Source organism: Narcine bancroftii, chromosome 6 (assembly GCF_036971445.1).
Source record: "Narcine bancroftii isolate sNarBan1 chromosome 6, sNarBan1.hap1, whole genome shotgun sequence".
Taxonomy (NCBI): Eukaryota; Metazoa; Chordata; class Chondrichthyes; order Torpediniformes; family Narcinidae; genus Narcine; species Narcine bancroftii.
In genome coordinates this window covers 209019578-209045260 of record NC_091474.1, presented here as the reverse complement: position 1 = coordinate 209045260, position 25683 = coordinate 209019578, and the positions used below count along the sequence as shown (strand labels likewise).

The 25683-nt window shown below is 40.0% G+C and overlaps 1 protein-coding gene across 3 annotated transcripts in view; it reads right to left on the bottom strand.

Moving 5' to 3' along the window:
• The window catches only part of LOC138737014 (gap junction beta-7 protein-like), a 245019-nt gene that overhangs the window by 51363 nt on the left and 167973 nt on the right, over positions 1-25683 (bottom strand). For 2 of the 3 annotated variants that reach the window (XM_069887376.1, XM_069887377.1), the window contains one exon: positions 8132-8270. The exons of the other annotated variant lie outside the window; for it this stretch is intronic. In XM_069887376.1, coding sequence (XP_069743477.1) covers positions 8132-8270 — 139 coding nt within the window. The remainder of the gene's footprint in view (positions 1-8131; positions 8271-25683) is intronic. 3 annotated transcript variants of the gene reach the window in all.

Genomic DNA, 25683 nt, shown 5'->3' with positions numbered 1-25683 from the left:
CGTCTGGTGATAGAACGCTTCAAAACACACCTCCCAGAGACACTGGTTCCATTTCAATTTTCCTACAAAATAAACTGTTCCACAGACCAGGCCCCTCTTGGAGAATGATGCCTCATACTTCAAGCTGCAGTTCATTGACCTCAGTTCAGTGTTCAATTCTCCAGATGGTGGTGGAGAAGCTGTCTTCGCTGTGACTCAACACCCCTCTCTGTAACTAGATCCTGAACTTCATAACAGAATGACCACAGTCTGTCTGGGATGGTAGCAGAATGTCAGGTGTCGTCATGATAAGCCCTGGCGCACCATCGGGCTGCGTGCTCAACCCCCTTCTGTTCATGCCACTGACCCACAAGTTCATCACCAGATCCAGCTCCCAACAGTGTCATCAAGTTTGCAGATGGTAGTTGGTCTCATCAGCAACAATGCGTTGCACTACAGAGAAGAGGTGGAAAAACTTGTGAAATGGCGCGAGAGGAATCTGAGTAGCAAAGTGGACAAGACGAAGAAGTTGATTATGCGCTTCAGGAAGACCAGGAACAACCACCCTCCACTACACATCAACAACTCTGTAGCAGAGAGAGTGGAGAACAACAAGTTCCTTGGAGTTCACTTAACTAGACACCTATCGTGGATACTCAACATCTCCTCATTCATCAGGAAAGCATGACAGTGACTGCACTTCCCGAGAAGACTGAAGCGGGAAAGGTTACTGGGCACCATTAAGTCAACCTTCTATAGGAGCTCTATCAAGAGCATCAGAGTATGATAAGGTTGCCATAGAGAAATGGATCAGAAGTCAATCCACAGGACCATAGAGTGGCCGAGAGATCACTGGAGTCTCCCTCCCACCCCAATAAAAGTGATCTTCCAGGATTATTGTCTGAAGAGGGGACGCAAAATCATTGAGAACCCCTTCCACCCTGCACTCACCATCTTTTAGCTGCTCCCATCGGGGAAGAGATACAGGAGTATCAGAGCCAGCACCACCAAGCTGAGGAACAGCTTCTTCCCACAGGCAGTGAGAATGCTAAAGGAACTCCTCACACTAACCATCTGAGATTCTCATTTCTACAAAACAATATTTATTTATATGGATAAAATATTTGTCCTGCATACATATTGATTGTCTACATGTGTGTTCTGTCTGGTTGTGTGTGTGCATGCTTTGCACTGAGGACTGGAGAACGCTATTTGCACAACACTGTTGTGAGTGTTCCTGCTTTGCATTGAGGACTGGAAGATGCTATTTGCACAACCCTGTTGTGTGTGCATGCTTTGCATTGAGGACTGGAGAATGCTCTTTTGACGGGTTGTATTTGTAGGGATCTAGGGTCCAGGACGCCAAGATCTCAGTTTCTGCACACTTAAAAATCCTGCCATTAGCAACTTGCCTTTAAATTCGACTTTCCAATGTGCATCACTTCACACTTTTCTGGATTGAATGCCATCTGCCACTTTTCAGCCTAACTTTGCATCCTGTTGTAAACTACAACCTTCTACAGTATCCACAACACCTCCAACCTTTGCACCACCTACCAAATGACTGACTCACCCTTCCACTTCTTCATCAAAGTCACTGATAAAAATCACAGGAGTCTTAAAAATAGCTGTAGTACATCAAAATATTTCAAGGTGCTCACACTTAACCATCATTCCCCTGTGGCACCGACCCTAACTTTTACCAGCCCGACCAGCAATGGAATTGCCCCCACATGCATTTCAACTGTAAAAATCATGAGATATTCCAGTTCTCTTCATTGTTATTTACAATTTTTTTTTTATTGCAATCAAAAACTGTAAAAGGGTTAAAATAGTTTAAATAAAAGTAATACTTCAGCTACAAAAATGATTTACTGCATCTCCTGATGCTACAAGTGGGGAAAAAAAGGGTCATTATTCATACATGGATAATTAAGTCAAATTATAGATCAGCACAAAGTACTTCTACTGAACGACACAGAGATATTTTTTACTCCATTAAATAGATGGGGGAGGCTGCAGCTTTATCTGTCATATTTCTATTACCCTGCTAAGAGTTTTATGATAAACAAAGAAATGAGAGAATATAATAAACAATGCTTTTGTAGAGACACACGAATATAGATGGAAGAACCGACACAATACATATGCTGCAGGAGATACTGCCTGACCCGTTGAGTTCCTCCAGCAGCATACTTTTTGCTTTTGTTTTAAGCAATTCACTAACTTCTTTGTAGCTTGTCATTTCAGAATTTGTCGATAATGATGGCTTTTTTGTCATGTACAAAGGATCCAAAATTTCTGATATGAATTACAAGACAAAGCACGATCATTTTTGCAGTGAGAAACACAGTCAATTGCTGAGCTGATTCACGCTTATCTTCAGTTCCAGAATAAATTTAAAGTTGTAATATAGGGGAAGCAGAATTTTTAAAAATGTTAATGTAAAGTAGCATGATATTTAGGGAGGCACGTGGATTATGATCACGAAATATGCATTTAATGAAATCATTATCATCTAATGCAGGATAATTGATTTCACTTTCAAAGTATTCAAAATCTAATTTTTAGACACAACGTGGGGAGTGAAGCCTCATCTGAATTAGCATAACCTTATCAGTTCCATTAATTGATGCTGTAAAACAACTGGTTAATCTAGTTTTTGTTAATCAAGTAGCTCCCATCACAAGATTGGAATGGCCAATTCAAACAGTCCTTGCGTTTGTGCAAATACAAAACACTTGTAAGGATAAATACTTGGAAAGAGAACTCAAATGGTGTAAATAAATGGCAATAGAATGGTGGTTGAGTCGGGAACTCCAGTTGCACCTATATAAAACTTTAGTTTGGCTACATTTGGAGTAATGCTTAGTTCTGGTCACTGCATTACAGGAAGGGCGTGGAGATTGAGGATGAGGACCCACCAAGACTAAGGAGCGGTTATAGACTGTCAAAGGAGGGGAGGAGTTAACTCCCACTCCACATTAAAGGTAGTAGTGGAGACAAGAGATAACTTAAAGTTCCTAGAGGAAAACATCTCTAGTGACTTGTCCTAGGCATCCACATCAATGCAGTGGCTAAGAAAGTGGACCAGCGCCTCCACATCTTCAGAAGCCTGAGGAAATTGGGCACGTTACAACGTCTGAATCATTGTGCATCATTGAAGACATCCCATCAGAGTGCATCACTACATGGTACAGGAAATGCTGTACCAAAAGCCTCAAGAAACTGCACAGAGTTGTGAATGTGGCTCAGGCCAACAAATACCCCTCTCCACCATCGATTCCATCTCTTAACTCCGCTGCCTAAGAAAAGCACCCAACTTACAAAAAGAGTCAGGAACAAATAAATAATTCCTGGAGGAACTCAGCAGGTCAGACAGAAAAAGTTCAAAGTTGAGACTTATTGTCAGAGTACATATATGGCCTCACATACAACTGCCGAGATTCTTTTTCCTGCAGGCCAGGCAGAATTTCAACTTATTGGTAACTATAAACTACTGAAGAAAAAGATACGAATATAAACTGAGAGATATGTAAACAAAGAAAGAAAAGCAAACAAGATGCAAATACAGATTTTAAACATATTCTGTAATAAATAATGTGCAAAGTTAGAGTCCTTAAATGAGTCTCTGAGTTTGTTGTTGAGGAGTCTGGTGGTGGAGGGTTCTCAACATTTCAGACATCTCACCCTTTATCGACTAAGATAGAACAGGTGAAATTACAGACGCAAGGGATGAAAAGCTGGGTGGGGCCCAGAGGTGATGTATGTAGTAGAGGATAAAAGAAACACTGACACATCATTTCTACCCATGCATTGGGCCTGACCTGCTGACTTCTTCCAGCAATTCTTCTTTTTAATATTTTATTTTTCATTTTCCATAAATATATTCACACAATCTTTAAACTTTTATATGCATCAAGTATATTAAATATTTACAAAATTTCCACCCCCCCCCCTTCCACAAATACAAAAATATAACTTCACTTACCATCAAAACTCTCATTTTTTCATAATTCTTTTTTGGGGATATCACGTCATTACATACACTGAAGGGTCAAATTTATGATTGGACCCCTACATAATCAAAATAGAGTTGCCATATCTTAATGAATACGTCATATTTATTCTTTAAGTTCTAAGTCATTTTCTCCATGGATATACAACTACATAACTCCGTGGCCCATCAAGTAATAAGAAGAGGAGTGTTGGACAATCACGCCCATAAAGTTACCCAGAAGGTACAGCTCTAGGTCGTATGGGAAGGTCACTCCTGTTATTCTTGTTAGTGTTTCAGCGCTATCATACCAGAATGGTCTTACCTTTGCACATGACCAGGTAGAATGTAAAAAAGGTTCCAATTTCAACACCACACCTGAAGCACGTTTCAGATATTTCAGATTTTGATTTATTTAGTTCTTGTGGCGTGAAATATAATTGATGAAAAAAAAAATTGCATTGAACTACTCCGTATTTCATATTGATCATTGCTGTCATACTATGCAAACACCAATCTGACCAATGCCCTCTGGTATTATAACACCCAGGTCCTCCAGCAATTCTTTATCTGCTCAAGGTGCATCAGCAGCTTTTAATTTTCTCTATTAAAAGGCTCGTCCCATTCCAGCCACATTCTCCTCATCACCCCCCCACCGACCCCCAAGAGGAAGAAGATTCACAAGTATGGGATTGCACATCACCAGATTCCAAGTCAGTTTCCTTCCAGATTCCAGAATGAACCTCAGAATACTAAAAGTTTGCTGTCTTTGCTCCAAACCAACTTATCGTTCTCTTTAACTCTGCACCTTTTTACTGTGTTGCACTTGTGCTATGTTTGAATTGTCTGCTGGTCTCCTTGAAAAGCAACCTCTATCATTGTATTTTGGAACATAGGACAATGAACTTGTACAAGCTTTGACGAGGGTGCAAGCAGTTCATTTAGGTATTGCCTGGATTAGAGAGCATTACCTACAAGGAGAGGGTGGACAAACTTGGGTTGTTTTTGCTGAAGGGAGACCAGATAGAAGCTTATTTGGACAAGCACCTAAATATGGATCATGAACAGGCAAAGATATTTGGTTTATTTTGGCACCGTGGTCAGCACAAACAGACATCGTGAACCAAAGGGCACATTCCTGTACTGGATTACTCCACACTGTATGCTCAGTAACTAATTACAAACAAGCGTTAGCAACCTCACACTCAATCAAGCCAGCCTTTAATGCAAGCCAAAGATGGCGGCAGTGTTCCACACAACAATTCTAGCCTCACCTTTTCCTACCGGAGATTTTGCATGCAGAGGTGAGATCCAGTCTCTCCAGCGCCCTCTCTGGCTCCAATTTCTCCCCAGCTTTGCCCACTGGGACAGAGACATCCATTGTTTACCAATGAGACATCCATTTTAGTCTGACGACAACAGCAAAGAACCTGTCCTTGAAGGAGTCAGTGGTGCGGGAGCTAAGAAAGGGTGGTGAAGGTTTATTAATCATAGCTGATGCATCTGAAAGTGAACATACATCGACAAAGATGTCGGAGAAAATTATTTGCAGGATTCTTCTATGCAGTTCACGGTGGTGTCATAAGCTATCATTTCCCCTCAGTTTAATTCCCCATCCGATTCCCACTGAGGCTTGATTAAGTGTGAGGTCATTGTTATCCTGTATTATTCTATAGCTCAAAGGACAGCATCTTGTGTACTGACCAGCTACTCTCAAATTATATTCCACAACCAGCTTTCCCAGTTTGTCTCAGGAACGGGCAAGTCTAATGAAGGGACATCAACCTGTTACATTTATTGTCAGCCAGTATGTCCCAGGGAGCGGTGACCCCAACCACCACAGGCAGTGATTCTGGCCGCCACGGGCCCCAGGGCTGAGCAGCAGTGATGCTGCAAAAAGAATGAGTAAGAAATAATCTCTAGAAGTCAACACAAATTTGTTTATTTGCTCTCACAGTTGATATATTGTAGCAGAATGAATATATTTCACGTTATTTTCATAGCCACTGACAAACTGATCAGTTGCCAAGGACAGTTTGTGTTGAGTGCAGCTTTTCACTGTTCCATTGATCAAACTCTGTCCATGGCGAGTGTGAAATGCACAAATTTAACTAATGCACAGTCAATTATTCGTGTTTTCCTTCACTTTAACTGTTTGGGTAATTTTGGAATATCTACATTACTGGTACAGTTTGACAGATTTTTACTTGAATTCGTAATAAACTATTTTATCCAATCTTTAATTCCAGAAGTCCCTTTCAAATTAACAGATGGTTAGATCTGTCTTTATGCCACTTATTTCAAACTCTCTCAAAAACTACCAATTTTATATCATCTTCTTTGGCATTTGCCCTCATCTCACTTTTTGTGCTTCAACTGTGCTTCGTAGTTGCCCATGATCTTATACGAGACGCAAGAGGATACATAAATGCAAGTTGCTGTCAAAGGCCAATTGCTGGGACTGCTCAATGTTCATTCAAAACTTGGGAGTGCATTTTTTGCTAGGTTTTTCACTTTCCTCTAACATCACCAATTGTTACTGAGGCAGTGGTAATAGCCTCGAATGCAAAACTGCTTCTTACTGTGTGAAGATCAATTGGCCAATAGTAACCCCTCTCAAAGCCTACATGCGTACAGGAAAGCAAAATGTTCACTAATACTACTGGAGTACAGAGTAAAGATAATTTACTATGGTCATACAAGATCTTGACCTGAAGTACTGGATATAACTTTGGTCTCCACAACTTCAGAAAGGAAATACAGTAAAACCCTGGGTATCCAGCAGCTCTGGAGATTGGTGGATGTCGGATAAGTGAAATTTCCGGTTGCTTAAGATTGTGTGTGCGTGATTGAAGAACTAACAGAAAGGTGTGCCGATTTTAAACTTCCATGTTTTTTACCTATTTATGTTCCACTTTTTTTAGCCAGTTGCTTGAATTCGGATAACAGGTTTTTTGTTTACTGCAAAGGTTCACCAAACTGGCTCCTGGTAATGGGATGTCTGTGATAAAAGAAAGATTAAGATACGATAATGTTGCTTTCTCTTGAATGAGAGATGAAATGTCCATGATCCGTTCAGGGCAGAGAGAGTATTTCCCTTGGCTGATGGGTCCAGTTTTAGGGGCCCAAGTTTGAAAATAATTGATAGGCCAATTAGGAGGAGAAATTTCTTCAATTTAAAATATATACTGCTGGACCTGGATATTAAAGAAGTCAAGGCATATGGTGTTTGAGATGGAAGATCAGTCATGATTATGTTGAATGGAAGACCAGGCTTGAGCAGTTAAAAGGCTTATCTCTGCTTTTAACAAAGTTTTTCTCAACCATTTTTCACTCATACCCTACCTCAAATATTCCTTTACTTACCACAGATTTCCAGTGGTTAGTGGGAAGTGTTTTGTTTTGGTGGGGAATGGAGAATTTTCTTTTGTTCTTTTTCAATGTCAAATTCACAACCTTGTTTTACCTATTACCTGTTTATTTTACCAGAAATATTGGACATCACAGCAGAATCACTTATTCCAAACCCACAGAACAGAGGTCGAGAAATAATCTCATGCATCAGGAGTACATCACTTTTTACTATGAAGTAAAATAAAGGGAGAGTTTTGTCAGCAAATTCGGTTTCTAAATTTAACACAGAACTGAGACCAGGCCTGGAGACAGCTCAGCTCACTATAAACGAACAACCACCGAGCTGTTAGCAATAACCCATCTCTATCAGTTCATTTAAAACAGTGGTTCTCAACATTTTCCTTTCCACTCACAAACCACTAAGTATTCCCTATCCCATCGGTGCTCTGTGAACATTAGTAAGGGATTGCTTAAGGTGGTATGTGGGTGGAAAGAAAAAGTTTGAAAACCACTGTTTTAATTGTAACTAATTGACTCGTTATTTGCACGGTTTCATAACTCCAAAGATAATGGGCCAATTACAATTTTTCTCAAGCAAAATATTTCAGTAACAATTGAGTCCAGAGCAGTGATTCTCAATCTTCCCTTCCCACTCACATACCACCTTAAGCAATTCCTTACTAATCACAGAGCACAGATGGCATAGGGAATACTTAAGGTGGTATGTGAGTGGAAAGAAAAAGGTTGAGAACCACTGATTTAAAACAACACAAATTATTTGCCACAGACTATAACGAGTACCTTGAATGAGTTCATGCTCTGTAGTGAGGGAGGGAGGGAGGCAGTTGAGGAAGCCAATGTCAGTAACAGCTCCAGACAGGTTGTCGCTGGAAAGGTCATACAGTGTACGCCGATATTCTTCTCCCACTTCTCTTGTTCACTAAAGAAAAATTAAATAAATGCTTGTGAAAGCCATAATGTGACAGCTTTCAAATGAATATTTCAAATAAAAACTATAAATGGCCTTGCAGCTGCTAATGTTCAACAACATTCCCTATCAGGGAGGAATAGTGAAACTAATGACAGGTGAGTGTTTCACTACATGTCTCGACCAATATATTATTGGAAGGATGGTGTGCCAAAATTACCTCATTTAGATAACACCATCTTAATTTGAACTTGCATGCTTATAAATATGTCTTTCTCAATAAGTCTCAATAGTGCTATTGTACACAATTAATGAAGCTAAGTGGGTCTACAGCAACCATTCTCAATGGGGGGGTCAAGTGCCAAGCCACAAAAAAAACAGCACATTTAAAGGGGGACACAGACTGAAATAATTTTTTTAATACATCAATAGGAGAGAAGTACAGAAGAAACCAACTGAACTTGACTGCTTCACAGGGAAGGGGGCCATAGCTAATAAATGATTGTGAATGGCTGGTCTGGAGTTTTCATTTTCTTACTCCATGCAATCTTTGAACCATATAATGAGTACAGCAGGACCCCTTCTTCTCCAATCATTTCTCTCCTGTCTCCAATCACCCACCTCCTCATTTTCCCCATCATCCAACCAGACAGATATTCAGGGGAGAAAACAAAAAGTGTGTCCAGTCAGTGGGAGATCAATGCATAGAAAAGCTAGCATGTACAGAAATAGGAAAGTCAGGCCATTTATACAATTAATGATGCACAAAAACGTCATGAATTTACAATAAAGGACTGTTCACAATTCTAGAGACTTATTGAAAATATACAATTCTGATGAAAAGTCATCACCTTTTAAAGAGAATTAATATTTCTCTCTTTTTACAGATACTGTGAAGACCAGAGAGCCAAATGGCAGCTAGATTTTATTTCAAGCTTCCAACAGTGGTGTTTTGCATTTCACAATTCCAACATGTTTTTCTCCTCTATCCTCATTCATCTAATTTTCCCAGGACTGATCAGCTCAGATAAACAAGCCTTCACGCACGGCCACCATTTATATTATTCAAAATCTCTTGCTCTCCACATTAATTTATCATTAATGTAACATTAATTTTCTTTTAATGATACAACATGGTTGATGCCCTTGCTGGCCCATGAAACCCATGCCACCTCATTAACCTCCCAACCCTGTACATTTTGCAGGGTGGGAGGACCCAGAAACTCCACATAAGTCATGGGGAGAGCAGACAACTCCTTGCAGACAGCAGCAGATTCGAGCCCAGTTTGCTGGCACTATAATAGCATGGCACTAACTGCTACGCTAACTATGCCTCCCTATTTGTTGCCTCCTCTCTTCCACCTTTTCTACAACTTAAAACATTTGACTTCTAATTCTTCCTAGCTTTGACAAAAGTTTACTAATCTGATATGTTAACCTGATTTCTCACTCAATAGGTATTGGATAACCTGCATTTTTTTGAAACAACATTTCACTTCCATTGGTGACACAACCAAGTTTATTCATTGGTTTTAAAAAGAGATATTCTAAAACTGCATGTCCCACAATGTCAATAAAAGACGTGAAAAAAAACCATCGATATCTCCCCAATCAAATGACAAGGGTCAACTGACACTCAACTGCATCTGTCCTAAAAAAGTGTTTCACTAATGCTTAACAAGCATGTTTTACCTCTTCCAAGTGCATTGAAAGATGGATCATTAAATGGCTTAATTTGCATTAATCCCAAGTAGAACCATGTAAATTTAATTCCATCTTTCATGAGACATCTGATAAACATAATGAATTGTTGCTTGAAATTTATTGAACTCTAGTTAAGACACAATGATGTCTCGGTTTAATTTTGCTCCTTGCATCATTTTCAGAGGAGAATTATTCAATTCTCTTCCAATTAACATTTTTTGACACTGTTTGGCTTGGAAGCCAAATCTGGTTCAAGCCTCAAGCAAGAAAAATGTCTGACTGTAAAGGCGGAGGTTCTCCGCACTTGTGCCTAGAGACTTACCTTTCTGAATGAGCTATGGCGAGACGCCGAATACAACCCTTTTTGGGGAAGGATAATCCGCCGCCCCACATGAATGTACAGCCGCCGTAAGCGGCTGGTTAGGGGCGGCTGATGATGCCACCGGCCCACGAACCATCACCCCATTCACCTCTCTCCCTCCATGACCGCCTCAAGGCAGGGAACCATCAGGACAACAGGGGCCAGCGGGAGCTGTCAGGGGGCAGCAGGTGAGGGCTGAGACAGCGTCACCAGGCCGCTTCAGTCTTCAGGGCCATTTTCTGCAGCTCAAAACGCGGCAGAGCAATGGCCGTCTTCCTTACCCATAAATTATGGATAGGGAAGATGGTCATTGTTCTGCCACGTATTTATGATGGGTGTCGCTACGGACCAGTTGCCCTGCCTCCATCATATGCCGAGGGCGCTACAAGGCACCACTCAACATGAATGCAATGCGGGAACATTCTTTTAGGGTTGCTCTATGAAAGATAAGTTTTAAGTTTTCCCTCCACACTTGTAACCTCCAATGAAATGAAATGGCCTTCAGAAAGATAACATCATCCTATTGGAAAAGATTAAATAGGTAATTAATTCCTGGAGTTTCTAATTAACTTTTCCAACAATTCTAGAATCTAATAATGGGTATTAGATTAAGTAATTTAATGTAAATTGACAATTTGCATTCTAAATGATTAGATCTATTATGATGCAATTTCAATAAGGAAGGAAAAGGAAAAAAGATATTAATTTAAATATTAGATTAAGTAACAGCATAAGCAAATCACATCTTGATTTGCTCGCAGAAATCTTCAACTCTGCAAGGCAGTAAACTGGATTTGCAATTAGCTAGACAGGAGAAGGCAGAGTGGCGGTAGATGATTGCTTCTCACACTGGTACCCTGTGACCTGTGGTGTGCCTCAGGGATCGCTGCTGGGACCATTGTTGTTTGTCATCAAGAGAAACAAGTTCCTTGGAGTGCCCTTGGTGGAGAATCTCACCTGGTCCCTTAACACCAGCTCCAGAGCCAAGAAAGCCCACCAGCGCTCTAATTTCTGCAAAGGCTGAAGCAAGTTAATCTACCACCCTGCATCCTCACTACATTGTACAGAAGATACATTGAGAAGATTTTGTGCAACTGCATCACCATCTGGTTTGGAAGCGGTACCTCTTCTATAAGATCATGCAGATAGTGAAGTCAGTGGAAAAGGATAATTGGGAGCTCTCTTCCTACCATGAAGGACATCTCCAACACACAATGCAGGAAAAAGGCAATAAACATTGTGAAGGACTCCACACACCCCTCGTGTAAACTGTTCTCCCTTCTGCCATCTGGAAGGAGGTACCTTAGCACTCAGATCGTTACTTCCAGATTGGACAACAGTTTTTTTTCCCCCAAGCCATCCGGTTCCTTAATTCCCAGAACATATGTGGATAGTGTACCATGGACTTTTACTGTATACGCCTTAATATTTTAATATTTCAATGTGTTGAACTTCTATTCTAAATTAAATATGCTCCATGGTCCTGGAGAAATGCTATGTCGTCTTTGCCGTGCGAGCATGGTATGAATGATAAATAAAGGTGACGTGACATGATCCATGTCAATGATCAAGATGATCATGTGGTAAATTAGATCAGCAGGTTTGCACTAAGTGGCGTCACTTGTAAAAAGACTTCAATAAGATTGTAAAAAGAGCATTGGGCATATTGGCCTTCATAAATCAAAAGTTTTGAATGTAGGAGTTGGGATGTTATGGTAAAGCTGTACAAGACATTGGTGAGGCTAAATTTGGAGTATTGTGTGTAGTTTTGGTCAGCTAACAATAGGAAAGATAGCAATAAAATTGAAAGAATGCAAAGAAGATTTACTAGGATGTTGCCCAAACTTTATGAACTGAGTTACAGGGAAAGGTTAAACAGGTTATGACTTTATTCACTGGAGCATAGAAGAAATCAAAATCAGAATTTATTGTCATGAACAAGTCATGAAATTCAGTGTTTGGGATTAGGAAATTAGGGATTTGATAGAGGTATTTAAAATTATGAAGGGTATAGACAGAATAAATGTAGATAGGCTTTTTCCACTGAGGGTAGGCGAGTAACAAACCAGAAGACATGGGTTAAGGGTGAAAGGGGAAAATTTAAGGTGAATTTAAGGGGGAACTTCTTCATCCAGAGAGTGGTGGGAGTGTGGAACAAGCTGCTAGTTTAAGTGGTGAATGCGGGCACAATTTTAACATTTAACATGGCCGTGTGACGAGACTGAGCAAACATGCTTTGACTGAAGTCTCTGTGAAGATTTTTTAAAAGACGGCTTAAAAGTACTTTTTTTACTTTTTCTATTACAAAAAGTTTACTTATATCGATAACTAAAAAAGATGATTGGAAAAAAATCGAAACCAAAGTCGGAAAAAGCTCCGAGTTCACCTCTGACATCGACAGATAGCTCTAACGGAGCTGCCTCAAACTTCCTCAACTTCAGGAACTTCTGCTTGAGAATTACAAGCAATCCCATCAGGGATGGAAGCCTTAGGAACATGGTTTTCAAAAGTTGAAGGAGTGATGAAAAATTTAACAGATGAGTCAATCACTGATTTAATGGAAAAAATGAACAGTGTCAAAGAGACTTGGGAAAGCATGATTAAAAAGTTGAAAGAACTGCATGACCAAGCAAAACAGTGGATGATTTTTTTTAAAAAGCAAATGCTCCATGATAAGATTGATCATATGGAGAACTTTATGGACGAATAATTGGTTTAAAAGGTGCAGAAGGAAGAGATACGGTTAAATTCTTTGAATTCTGGATTTCTGATCTACCTCGTGCTGAGTCACTCAGAGAACAAGTATAGATTGAGAGAGCCCATCAAACATTCTGACCTAGAAGAAATGAGGATATGGGTCCTTGACCGGTCCTTGTGAGGCTGTTGAGCTTCAGGGATTAGGAAGCGATTTTAAGAGCAGCATTTGAGTACTCTAAAATTAATAATGCCCTGCTGATATGAAATGACAAAGGGTCCTGTTTTACCAAGATTTCAGCCCAGCCATCATACAGAAACAAAAAGAATTTGATGAGGTCAAGCAGCAACTCTGGGCAAAGTATCTCAGGTACTCCATAGTTTACCTGGTGTTGTGAGTGAGGAAACAGGTTCGGTAGGTCTCAAAGGCAAGGAATCTGATCACAGTTTTAGTAGGGAAGGATTTTATTTACAGAAGGCAACTGATGCAGCACACACACACAGTTTACAGCAGCCGTGGGAAAGTAATACCGGACAATTAATCACAAGCATGGGGAAAATAGTGTGGGAACAAAATATACACACACACAATGAACTGATCAAGGAAAAATCACTACAATGTCCCACCACTGCTTGACTCAGTGCAGGCATGGCTCTATGCTACAAGGGACACTAATTAAATACTCCCAACCCTTTTAACAATGGGCATCTTACCAACAGTTTCTCTGGCACCCTTCTGTCTGGAGTGAAGCTGGCAATTAGAGAGAACAAAGAACACATGGCACCCTTATGGTGCTGGAGGGTCCTGCCCAGGTCATTAGCAAGGATCAATGGTTTGGTGGCAGGAGGGTTAATCCAATTACAACAGCCAATGGCCCAAGGCTAAGTACAGGCAAGCTGGAGAGTCCAATCCAGATAATTTACATGGATAACAAGGTGTGTATTAATGCGAGGGCCAGAACCAAACCTCAATTGACAGCTGGTGTATCCTCTGACTAGGTAGGGAGAGTGCTGTCACCTGACAGGCACAACCCTTCCCAATACACCCAGCGATTTTATAGGTGGAGGTGTCGGAAGGCAACAAGTGGTTTTTCCAAGACAAAACAAGAGGCAGAAGCATGTGCTCATGGACTTTATAAAGAAAAATTACTCTGGAAGAGAATTCTATGAAGATTTTATTTTTGTGCACTAAGTAAAGATATACTTTTCTTGAATCATCTGATATTTATTAGGTAATGTTAACCTTTCTTATTGATACTTTGCGGAGAGCTTGGGGAAATGTTGAGAGTTGAACAAAGTAACAGCGGGTTGTAGACTCTGGTCTAAGGGGAAGTAATGCCGTCAGGAGGGAGATGGTTTTAAATATGGCACTTTAGGGTGAGGTTCTTCTTCTTTTTCAACCCTGAGGATTCTGCAGGCATTTTCTTTGGGTTTCCGGGATTTCTTGTTAACATCAGAGCAGGGACTTTGCACCTTTTTTTTTGAAGGGAAGAGATCATGAGATTGTTTAACTATTTACTGTACAATATCTGTTTGTAAGTTTTAATGTTAACGGTTTAAATGGAACGATCAAGAGTAAGAAGGTTTCAGCTCACTTGAAAAAGTTAAAGGTAAATATGGTCTTTTTACAGGAAACACATCTTACTAAGGAGGAACATCACAAGTTAAAAAGAGGATGGGTGCGGCAAGTCTTCTTCATTAAATTCTAAGAGGGGTTGCATTTTTAATAAATAAAAGTATTCCAGTTAGCATAGAGAATATATCAAAAGACCAAGCGGATAGATATGTGATAGTAAATTGTAAGATTTATTCAGAATCATGGATGCTTATGAACATTTATGCACCAAACTACAATGACAAAGCCTTTCTGAAGGATCTATTTTTGAAAGCAGCTGAGGGGAGACAAAATATTTTGATTGGAGGAGATTTTAATTTTTGTCTGGATCTGATATTGGATAAATCTGCAAGAACAGTAACTAGGGCTGTGAAAAGGTTAGACCTTAATGGCAAGAAATTTCTGAAGTATTAACAAGAATTACAAGGGTGACCTTCCAGGTGATCCAGAACTTTTTTGTTAGATAATTTTATAGACATAATTAATGATCTTACAGAGTTTCAATTTTTGTTAAAAAGAAGAATTTAAACAGGATGAAAGAGGTCTGAAGGGCTACGGACTGGGTGCAGGTCAGTGCTATTAGGCAGAAAATGGATCAGCACAGACAAGAAGGGCCAAAGGGCCTATTTCTGAGCTGTGATATTCTATGGTTCTGTTTCTATGATTGAATATTTTCATCTCACTCAGAAGATTTTAAACAGAAAAGCAAATATTAATGCTACTTTCAAATGATCAGCTTAATGTTTACTTATTTATATGATTTTAAGATTCAATCGCAAGATCCATCCCCTATTATCCTTGACAAAGCATTTGCTTGGTCCACCTCCATTGCTGCTGTGCTCTGGCAAAGATGTTCCCTCACTGCTGCTGGGTAGAGAATTCCAAGTTTTAAAACGAGGAAAGAAGGGACGGCAATATATTTCTAATCCACAATTTTGGGTACTTTAGGTGGAACCAAGAGTTCCTGCTGCTCTTGACTTTCCAGGGGTGGAGGTCACAGTTTGAACGATACTGTTAGAGTAGCCTCAGCCAGTTATTGTAGTACAACATGTAGGCAGTACACACTGTAGCCATGTTGCACAAGGAAGTGCAAGCAAGTGGATTGCTTTGTCCTGGCTAGCTGGGCATTGTTGAGGCACCACTCAAATATTCCTAACTCTGTGCCTTGTAAATGATGTTGAGATTTTGGGGCATTGTGATGTGGGTCACTCCGTGGGGTACCTGCACCTCCAAACACAATATTTAAATAGCTGGTCCAATTGAGATTCTATTCAATGGAATTGTAGGGGCCAAAAATAGCAATTTGCGTACTTGCCCTGATTAATTGACGTTCAGGGTTTCATTTGGCTGGGTGTGGCCATTTTTGTTCTTGAATGCAAGTTCCAGGAGCACGCGCGGTGTGTTAGTATATTAGAGTGCCGGCTGGAGCATGTGTGGCGTGTTCGTGTATTAGCATGCCGATTGGATCATGCACAGTAGTGTATGGTGCAAATCGGAAGCTGAGACTATTATACAACATGGCGACATAGAGAAGGGTGAGTGAAATGCTCATAATTTTCGATGACCGCTTTCACGCTATTCACATACATCAATACAGATGTTATTAAACATTTATAAGTATGTTATTTAAGGACATTTCAACATTAAAGAAGATAGTTTCAAGATTATATATTAAAATACATCTGGATGTATTGGAAATAATTAAAATGTTTCACAAATAGTGTCTTTCTTAGCCTTCAAGTGACTATTTATTGAATCGAAGTTGTTACAGGAATGGCGGGGTCTCTACAATGGTACTGAGTATGGACAGGAAGTGGATAGACTCTTTCTTACATAGACTCCTTCATTTACTGAAGATGTATCTTCAGAAAATGTATCTTTCAAAAAACTTATGGGGGAAAAAAAATTAAAGAAGAGTTTTGTGGAAGTGCTTGCACATGCCCATATCTTCAAAAGTCTCCTATTTTATAATGCTGCTACCACAGATTTGCATTGTGAAAGGCCAACCAGAGAAAATTGTCAGTTACTCTGGCCCTGTGACAATCAGCTTATTCCACAGTGATCTACTGCCTAGTCTTCCTCTAGTAGCCCGACTCGCAGCACCTGCAGGCAGCGCAGAACAGCACAAGGGCCCTCTCAGCACAGACCGACGGCTAGACCCTCAGAACCATGGACAGCTTGTGAGACCCCCACCACCCCATGACTCACCAGCTAGCAAAGTCATCAGTGTTACTGGTCCCACTGAATGTTTGTGAACATCGCCAACATTTCCAAACTTGGGTCATTGAAAATATTTTTTTTTAAATTATTTTAATATCCATTGGCATTTGAATGCCAAAAGTTAGCCCTGGTGTAAAAAAAAAACTCAAAGCATGTAATGACAAAAAGCACAATGTGTCTCTCTCCTGGGAGGGAGCCTCCCATTAACAAATGGGAAAACTGACCCTATACAAGGTTTAGTGTGGCATTAGCACAGGCAACAGGGTACAAGGTTCCCCCCCTCCTCCCAACACATGCTGTAGGATTCTATAAAGGCATCACTCAGGTGCATCTTCCTGCTCAGGAGAGGAACACTGGAAAGAGCACCTCCTCAAGTAGGTTCATGACTCAGCAGGTACAAGGCATTGTTGGTCGAGATTAGGGAGGTAGTTACCACCTCCTCTGCCTCTCAGCAGAGAGCCAAGGAAACCCGGGGGGGGGGGGGGGGGGAAAACGGGGGACACCTAGTAAAATGATTGAAATGGAGAGAAATTGAGAGCAATGCAAAACCCACATCTGATGATTAATACACACTTACTTCTTTTTCATGAAGAACAAACATTTGGGTTACAATCAATTAACCTCAGCTTTTGAAGGAGATGGATTTCCCCACTGCAACATTTTGAGTCATTTCACAGCACAAGAACCTCAAGGCGGGAAGAGATTCACATTTCAGGATTTTGTTTTAATTTATAACGCAAAAGTATTCAAGTAGCAAGGGTTGTTCAATGCTTTAAAAGCATTTCTGTGCCTCGACAGAAGCTCAACCCCAGCATTGGCGCGACTCTAATCAGGAGTGTGAGTAATTAATATCTGGGGCCCACAGCAAAAACTTTGCAGTGCACCAGCTAAACGAGATTGCAACTCTTTATTTAGCCAAACAGCTTGCTTCAGTAATAGCAGCAGTGTCTTGAAACTCCGTGACGACTAATTTGATATAGTCAGATAATCCTGATAAACATCATTCGACTAATGAATACCTTCCGACTTTTGACATGGCTCAAATAAACACAGAATCAAGCATCTCAATATAATGTCAGGATGACCTCTGAAACAAAAAAAAGATAATGGCTGTTGTACAATGGTCTAGGTTACCATCCCCACATCATAGAATAAGCTGCATTATTTAAGAGTTAAAAATTACAGAGATATCATCTCATCATTAAACCTGCTCAATATGTTCAGCTGAGAATAAATATCTTCCCTGAAATGTAATAGCATTACAGCTGTAAATAAATCATTTAAAAAAAATGCAAGATAGTACTGAAAAAGGATCTTAAATTACATCAGCAACATCGAATATTACAGCACAGTGCAGGCCATTCAGTCCTCAATGCTGTGTTGACCTAGATATTCCAACCAAAAAAAATCCTTTCCGACTTTGTAACCCTTTATTTTTCTTTCTTCCATGTGCTGATCTAAGAGTCTCTTAAATGCCCCTAATGTTTCAGCCCCCACCACCAGTCCTGACTCTATGTAAAAAATATACCCCTGATTCCTCCCTTCGCTTTGTACAGATGTCCTCTGGTGTTTCCTCCTCCTGCTCTGGGAAAAAGTTCCTAGCTGTCTATGCCTCTCAGAATCTTGTAGACCTCTATTAAGTCTCCTCACATCTTTTTTCACTCCAAAGAGAAAAATCATAGCTTTGCTAACCTTTCCAATCCAGGCAACATTCTGGTAAATCTCCTCAGCACCTTCTCCATAGCTTCCACATCCTTCTTATAATAAAGTGACCAGAATTGAACACAAGTGTTGTCTCACCAGAGATTTGGTCTAGATAAAATTTCATAGGCCAAACAGCCTCCTTTTATAATGAAATGCCCATATTATCTGAAGCCATTGCTTCAAATATGGACAATGAGAAACATGAGCACAGAGAATATCTTTATGGCAGCATTGTACCTGTAAGTAACCGTATTTTCAAGAGTCCATGGAGTCTCAAAACTACCCTTCATCACATTTCCATCCACCCTACTTCCTATATTCTTCCTCCATTCTGTTAGTCTATTTTTGATCCCCACACCAAGGCCTACAATAGGTCTTCCTTTCTCCTGAACTCTGGATTCCCGCCACTCTAGTTCGCAGGTTGATTAAGTCTGTTCCCTTTCCTGTACTTCTGTTCCCACCTCCTCTCCAGCATACTCTCATCAGTCCCCTCAGTAAATGGAGGCAAGTATCACACGTAATTTGCTTCCATCTCTGTCAGGCATCCTAATGAGACCAGTTTTGATTACCTTGCCACTTCCTCAACACTCACTTTTCCACAACAACTTCCCAAACCGCAGGGGATGGTACACCTGCCCCTTTCCTTCCTGCCATCTTGACCCAGCAGCAATCCAGTTCAGTGCATGATATCTGATGCTCATGATATGGTCTCCTGCTTCTTCAGCAGAGGAATTGAATGCAGGTTGGGTGACTGCTGAGCAGAAATCCCCATTTACTCCACAAGGACATTTGGAGCTCATGGGTTGCCCATCACATTAATTCTCCAATACACCCAGACCTTTGTCTTCAGCCCATTAACTGTTCATAACCATCATAATTAACCATTAGAGTGGAAAACAAGATCACTGGAGTCTCCCTCCTCCCCATCGATGTGATCTACCAGGATCATTGTCCGGGTACACAGCATCTTTCAGCTGTTCCTGTCAGGAAAGAGATACAAGAGTCTCAAAACCAGTACCACCAGGCTGAGGAACAGCTTCTTCCCAAGGGCACTAAGAATGCTGAACAACCAATGGGACTACTCACACTAACTATCAGAGACTCTTACATTCATTAAACAATATTTATTTTTATAATATGAATACCTGCCCTGCATATAATTGTGTTAAGTCTGGTTGTGTGCCTGTGAGTTTTGCACCAAGGATTGGAGAATGCTGTTTCGTCGGGTTGTACTTATGCAATCAGATGAAAATAAACTTGACTTGATGGTTCCAACAATACTCAATGCAAGCTCGAGCAAGAATGTCCTCTTGCAATAAGGCACACTACGATCTCAGAATTCAACAATCTCACATAATCAAGATTTCCAGCATTTACATTTCGAGCTTAATTATCTGCCAATTTCAGATAATTATTTGGCTTCCTCTACTTGCATTTCCTCCAAGCCTACCTTTTGTTCAGCACCCTCATTTCATTTGCACCTATCACAATCATCTGGTTTGTCATTTAATCTCGGTCTTCCCATTCAACCTCAGACTTTCTTTCAAGAGACCAGAATCAAACACTGGTAAAGGTTGTTGTAACTCACTCATTGCTTGTTTTCTAGACTTCTTAAATTTTTTAAAATTTAAACATAACAACATGGTAACAGGCCCACAGGCCTGTGCCACCCAATTACACCCAAATGACTTACAATCCCAGCATTGAGCACCTGCCAGTATTTTTTCGTACCTTGATAAAGAGCTCAAGACCCAAAACATTAGCTATCTATCCATCAACCTGTAATGGCTCTCCCGTCCCTGAGCAGCTCTTAAAGTGTTGTGATAATACCTCCTTCCAATCCCATTCTAGGATATATTCCAGTTTCTCAGCACCTACAGAGAGGTAGAGCACAGAAATAGGCTCCATGGTTCTCTGAGCCATTGTCAGCTATCAACCAGCCAGTGTTTTATTCTTCCCACCAATACACCCCCCCCCCCGCCCCACCAAGATTCTACCACTCATTAACACACGATGAGCTATTGACATTGGCTAATTAACATACCAACAAGTGGGAAGAAACTGTGGAACCCAGAGGAAAGACCCACTGTCGGGGTTGAACCGGGTTTGCCCAGACTACAAGGCAACAACTCTGTCATCTGCCTGATGAGAAACATTAACTTGCCTTTTTTCTCTAAAATAATGCCACTAGACTTTATGTATTTATAAAATGTTTGTCTTGTAATTCACTGCCTGTAATTCATATTTATAATTTCTTTTTCATTCAACTCCTCATTGTTATCCAAATTGTTTTTCTCCTTCAATTCAAAATGTTGCAATGCATTAAAAATTAAATTATCTGCATCTTTACCTCGGGTATTTTTCCTTCCAGTTGCAGAGGCACTCTGTCACTATGCAACTGGATCCTCGACTTCCTCATCAGCAGACCCCAATCAGGGCAAATTGGCAATATCCTCGTCCTCGGGTACCCCAAGACTGTTTTCAGTCCCTTTCTCTCCTCCCTGTGCACTCATGACAGCATAGACAAGTTCAGCTCCAACTCAATCTACAAATTCGCTGATGACATTCCCGTCGTTGGATGATTTACTGGAGATTATGATGGATTATATCATATTTTATATTGTATATAGATATGTTTTTGAAGGAGATAGATTGTAGGGGTAGTGTAGGTCACAAACACTTCACAAAACAAGTCTCATTTAAAATGACAGAGTTTTGCTCAAACCAGTCAGTCCAGGCTCAGAGTGCCTTTGCAAAAACTGAAGAATACCTAAAGAGTCTTCACAAGTAATTGTTAATTGGACATGCTATAGAGTAATGGATTATTGTTTTGAAAGCAACAAGTTTGGGTCCGGTGCCACAATCTGTCTGTTTGGAGTTTGCTATTCTAAGAAGGTCATGTGGTTTTGCAAGCAGAGAGAGAGAAAAGACACCAAACAGACTTTCTCTAAGAGAGAGAATGAACTGGTTTCTGCAGTCATGGCAATCTGTCAGCTTGTTGAAACTCCATTTTGAGGATGGGTTGTGAGTTCTGAGTTCAGCCTGTTGAAAACACTTGTGGTCCATACAAGAGGAAGTGGTTGGCTAGAGTGTTTCATCTGAAATAAGGGAAACAAGAGGAACTCTGTGGTGACCTGCAGAAGAGACTATCATTTGTGAAACTCTGATGGGGCAAGTTTCTTCAGCAAGTCCCTGAAGTGGCTGATTGGAGGGAATCAGTTTGTGTGTGTCCAATAAACAACAAGTTTCTCTCTGAAACAAACAAGAACCCTCCTGAGCAATAACCATTTAAGCACCAGAGCTTGGCGAAAATTCATAAATGTTAAATTTTGTGCAGAATATAAGAATTGCCTGATACTGGTGAACATGGAGGAGTGAGAAGTGAGATTGGACTGTGAATCAAAGAACTCTATTGAACTTATACACATTTCATACATGGGCACTTAGAATTAGAAGGGGGTTAAGTTAAGTTAGTTACGTTAATAGTAATAAATTGAAGTTTGATCCTGTTCTTATGTTTAAAGAAAATGAAAATTAATTTTTGTTTAAGTAACCATTTGTCAGGTAAATTGCTATTGCTGCTGGGATTTGGTATCCTCTGGGCCCAAAACAAGATAAGCCAGAATACAGATAGTGCCTGAACAAGAATCTTGCTCTCAACATAAGCTAGAGCAAGGAGCATATTGTTAATTTTAGGAAGGAGAGATGGAGGGACCACCCAGCTGTATGCATTGATGAGAAAGGGGTGCAGAGAGTGGGAAGCTTCAATTCTTGTGAGTCCAGATTTCAAAAGACTTCTCCTGGCGCCGGCACGTTGAGGCAACTGTGAAGAAGTCACACCAATGCCTCTACTTTCTACAGAGTTGAGGAGATTAGTCATGTCATCAAATAATGCATCAAATTTCTGCAGGTGCACTCTGGAAAAGATACTGATTGATTAAATCACAGTCTAGTTTGGTCATTCAAATATCCAGGAACACAGAAGGCTACAGTATTACGAGCCCAAAGGACCCCAATAGATATTCACCACGACAAGTAATTACTTAAACAAAAATTGTTTTTAATTATCTTTAAACATGAAAACAGAATCAAACTTTAACTTACTGCTATTAACTTAACTAACCTAACTTAACCCTCTTCTAATTCTAAGCGCACGTGTATGTAATGTGTGTGTAAATTTAAGAAAAGCTCTTTGGTTCACAGTTCAATCTCACTTCTCATTCTTCCAAGTTCACTGGTTGCAGGCAATTCTTATACTGTGCACAGAATAAAGTTCACCACACTTTGATGCTCTAAAGGTAAATGTTTATCGCTCAGGAAGGTTCTTGTAGGTTTGCAGAGAGATGTGTTGTTCCAGGATTTCGACAACTGAGTACCACCATTAGTCACCTCAATGTCTTGCTGATGAAACTTGTCCCATCAGGGTTATCCAGATGATAACCTCTTTCTTTCAGGCTATCACAGAGTTCCTTTCTGTTCCACTTATTCCAAGAGAAACATCAGACAGATAGCACTTTGGACCTTCTGTTTCAGTTCCAATAAACTTCTCCTGGCTTGTTACAGCTTTTCGTGTCACACACAGTCCAAGACTCCCTTCTGTCTCTCTCTATCTGAGATTCAAACTGCCAGCAGCATGTTCTTCTCTCTCTCACTTGCAAAATCCCTGACCTTCTCCAGCAAACAATAGGAGTCAGTCTTCTGCGTCCATCTGTTGTTTTAGGTAAACAATAACCTCTCAATGACCTCTGAGTGAGCACTTTGCAGAAAAGTTAAAAACCTTGCAAAAAAAGTCCAAAACAGACAACCTGGCTCTGGTTGTTCTTCCAAGACAATAGTCCATTCATTTCATGACATCATTTCAAATAGCACCTACTTGTGAAATGTGCATAGCATTCTCTATAGTTTCTGTAAAGTCACTGAATATGAATTTTCAGTATTTCAAATAAGATCTGTTTTAAAGTGTGACCAAAGAGATTGAACTGTGAACCAAAGAGCATGTAACCTACTCTAATTTTACCAATTTATTTCCCAAAAATATTCCCAAATATTCCATCACAACAGAAGGTAACAAACAAAGCCAGGTCAATTACAGCCTTCAACTTCCCTTCCATTGAATACATAAATGTGAGGCACTGCATCCAAGTTTACAACCTCTTGTCACTGGTACCTTCGGGCAGAAGGCACAGAAGTTTGAAGGCCTCTGGGTTCAAGAAGAGGTTCTTTCCAACTGCTCTCAGACTCTTGAAGCGCCCCTTGCAACACTAATCAGGGACTACTCTGACACCACAAAAGGACTATACACCATTGCAAAGTCACTTTTTTTGCAGTAGTATAACTGAATAGTTATTATGTATTTATTATTTGTATTTGTCTCTTTTTAATTCAATTAAGTATACTATTGTAGTATTATTTTAAACAATGCACCTGTTTGACTGCAGCAACTAAGAATTTCAGTGCACATGTTCAATGTACAATTTATATAACAATAAACTCTATCATTCTTCCACTGCAAATTCATTGGCCTGGAACGTTACCTCAGTCTCTCTACAGATGCTGCCCGTCCAAATAACTACATCCAGCTTCTGCTGCTTTGTTGACAATAATCTAGACTTGGCTTTTCTTGCAGCATCACATCAATTCTGAACAAGGGTATTATTTTAATAGATAAAGGACCCTCAATGGAAAAGGTAAAAGTAATTCAAATTAGAACATTAACCCATTTATTCTCTTTGCCAGTTTACAGATGAAATTAAAACAAATACTATAATTTCCACTACAAGATTAGATTTCAGATTTATTGTCAAAGTGCATACATGACATCACATACAACCCTGAGATTCTTTATTCCGTGCCCAAGGCAGAATGACCACTTATTGGTAGTGCAAGAACAATGTACTCAACATACACATGTAAATAATTAAAGAAATGTAAACAAACTGTGCAATGCAGAGTGGAAATAATATCAGTAAAGTTCAAAAGTATGAGTCCTAAAATTGTCCCTGATTGAGTTTGTTGTCGAAGAGCCTGATGGTGGAGGGGTAGCCACTGTTCCTGAACCTGGTGGTGCAACCCTTTTGGCACCTTTTCCTCTTTCCTAATGATAGCAGAGAGAACAGAGCATGCTGGGTGGTGTGGATCCTTGATGATTGCTTGCTGCTCTCCGATGGCAGCTTTCCCTGTAATGTTTCTGCTAACGTGTTAAATTATCTGACATTGAAGTCAACAGTTACAGGATTAAAGCTTTATTCAGAGACTAAATGTAAACAATTCCTTGCAGTGCCTGGAAAATAATCACTGAATTTCATGACTTGTTCATAACAATACATTCTGATTCTGATCATCAGGAGATTGTATAATCCTGGGGAAGACTGGTCAACATCCAGTGTAATGTTATGGAGAAATCTAGGGAATCTAGAGAAATCAAAGCTACACTAGTCAGGAGGAATGAGGACGAGGTCCAGATATTAATAAGAACAAGATAAAACGGTTTAATTTATGGGACTTCTGAGGAAGTAGTTTGCAAGACGAAAAGGAAGTGGGATTTAAATTTGGTCACTGTCCATCCAAGAATGAAATTAAGGTGGCATGGGAACTCAACAATGTTCTACTTGGGTAGAACAGCAGCAATTTAACATTTTGTATTGAAACTATTACATTAATTTCAATGGATGTTTAACCTCTGAAATAGATGGAAATATGCTATTTGTTAAATATACTACTCTGAATCAAACCTTGAACACAAATCAAAAGCTTCTCTCAAATTTGAATGAAACATTAAACAGTGCACATTTGAAGTACCTTCTGTAGCTGAAGTAACTTTCACTTAATGCAGTTAATTAACCCAGTTACAAAAAAAGTCTGCTGCTTTAATAAAATTTGCTGATTCTGCCAGAAATTATACCAGAAGATTTGAACTAATTCTCCAGTAATTATTTACAGGACCTGGCAAGTATCCAGCTCTTGAGAAGAAAATTGCAGCCACTTATAAAAACAGATTTCACAATGTCAAGAGAGCTTCACGGCTTTCTTCCTGGATACAGACCTAACTAGTCCATCTCTACCACCACCCTCCTCCAGCTGCCATAATTTGTCATCACCCTCAATAACTTCTCCTGTGGCTCATCTCA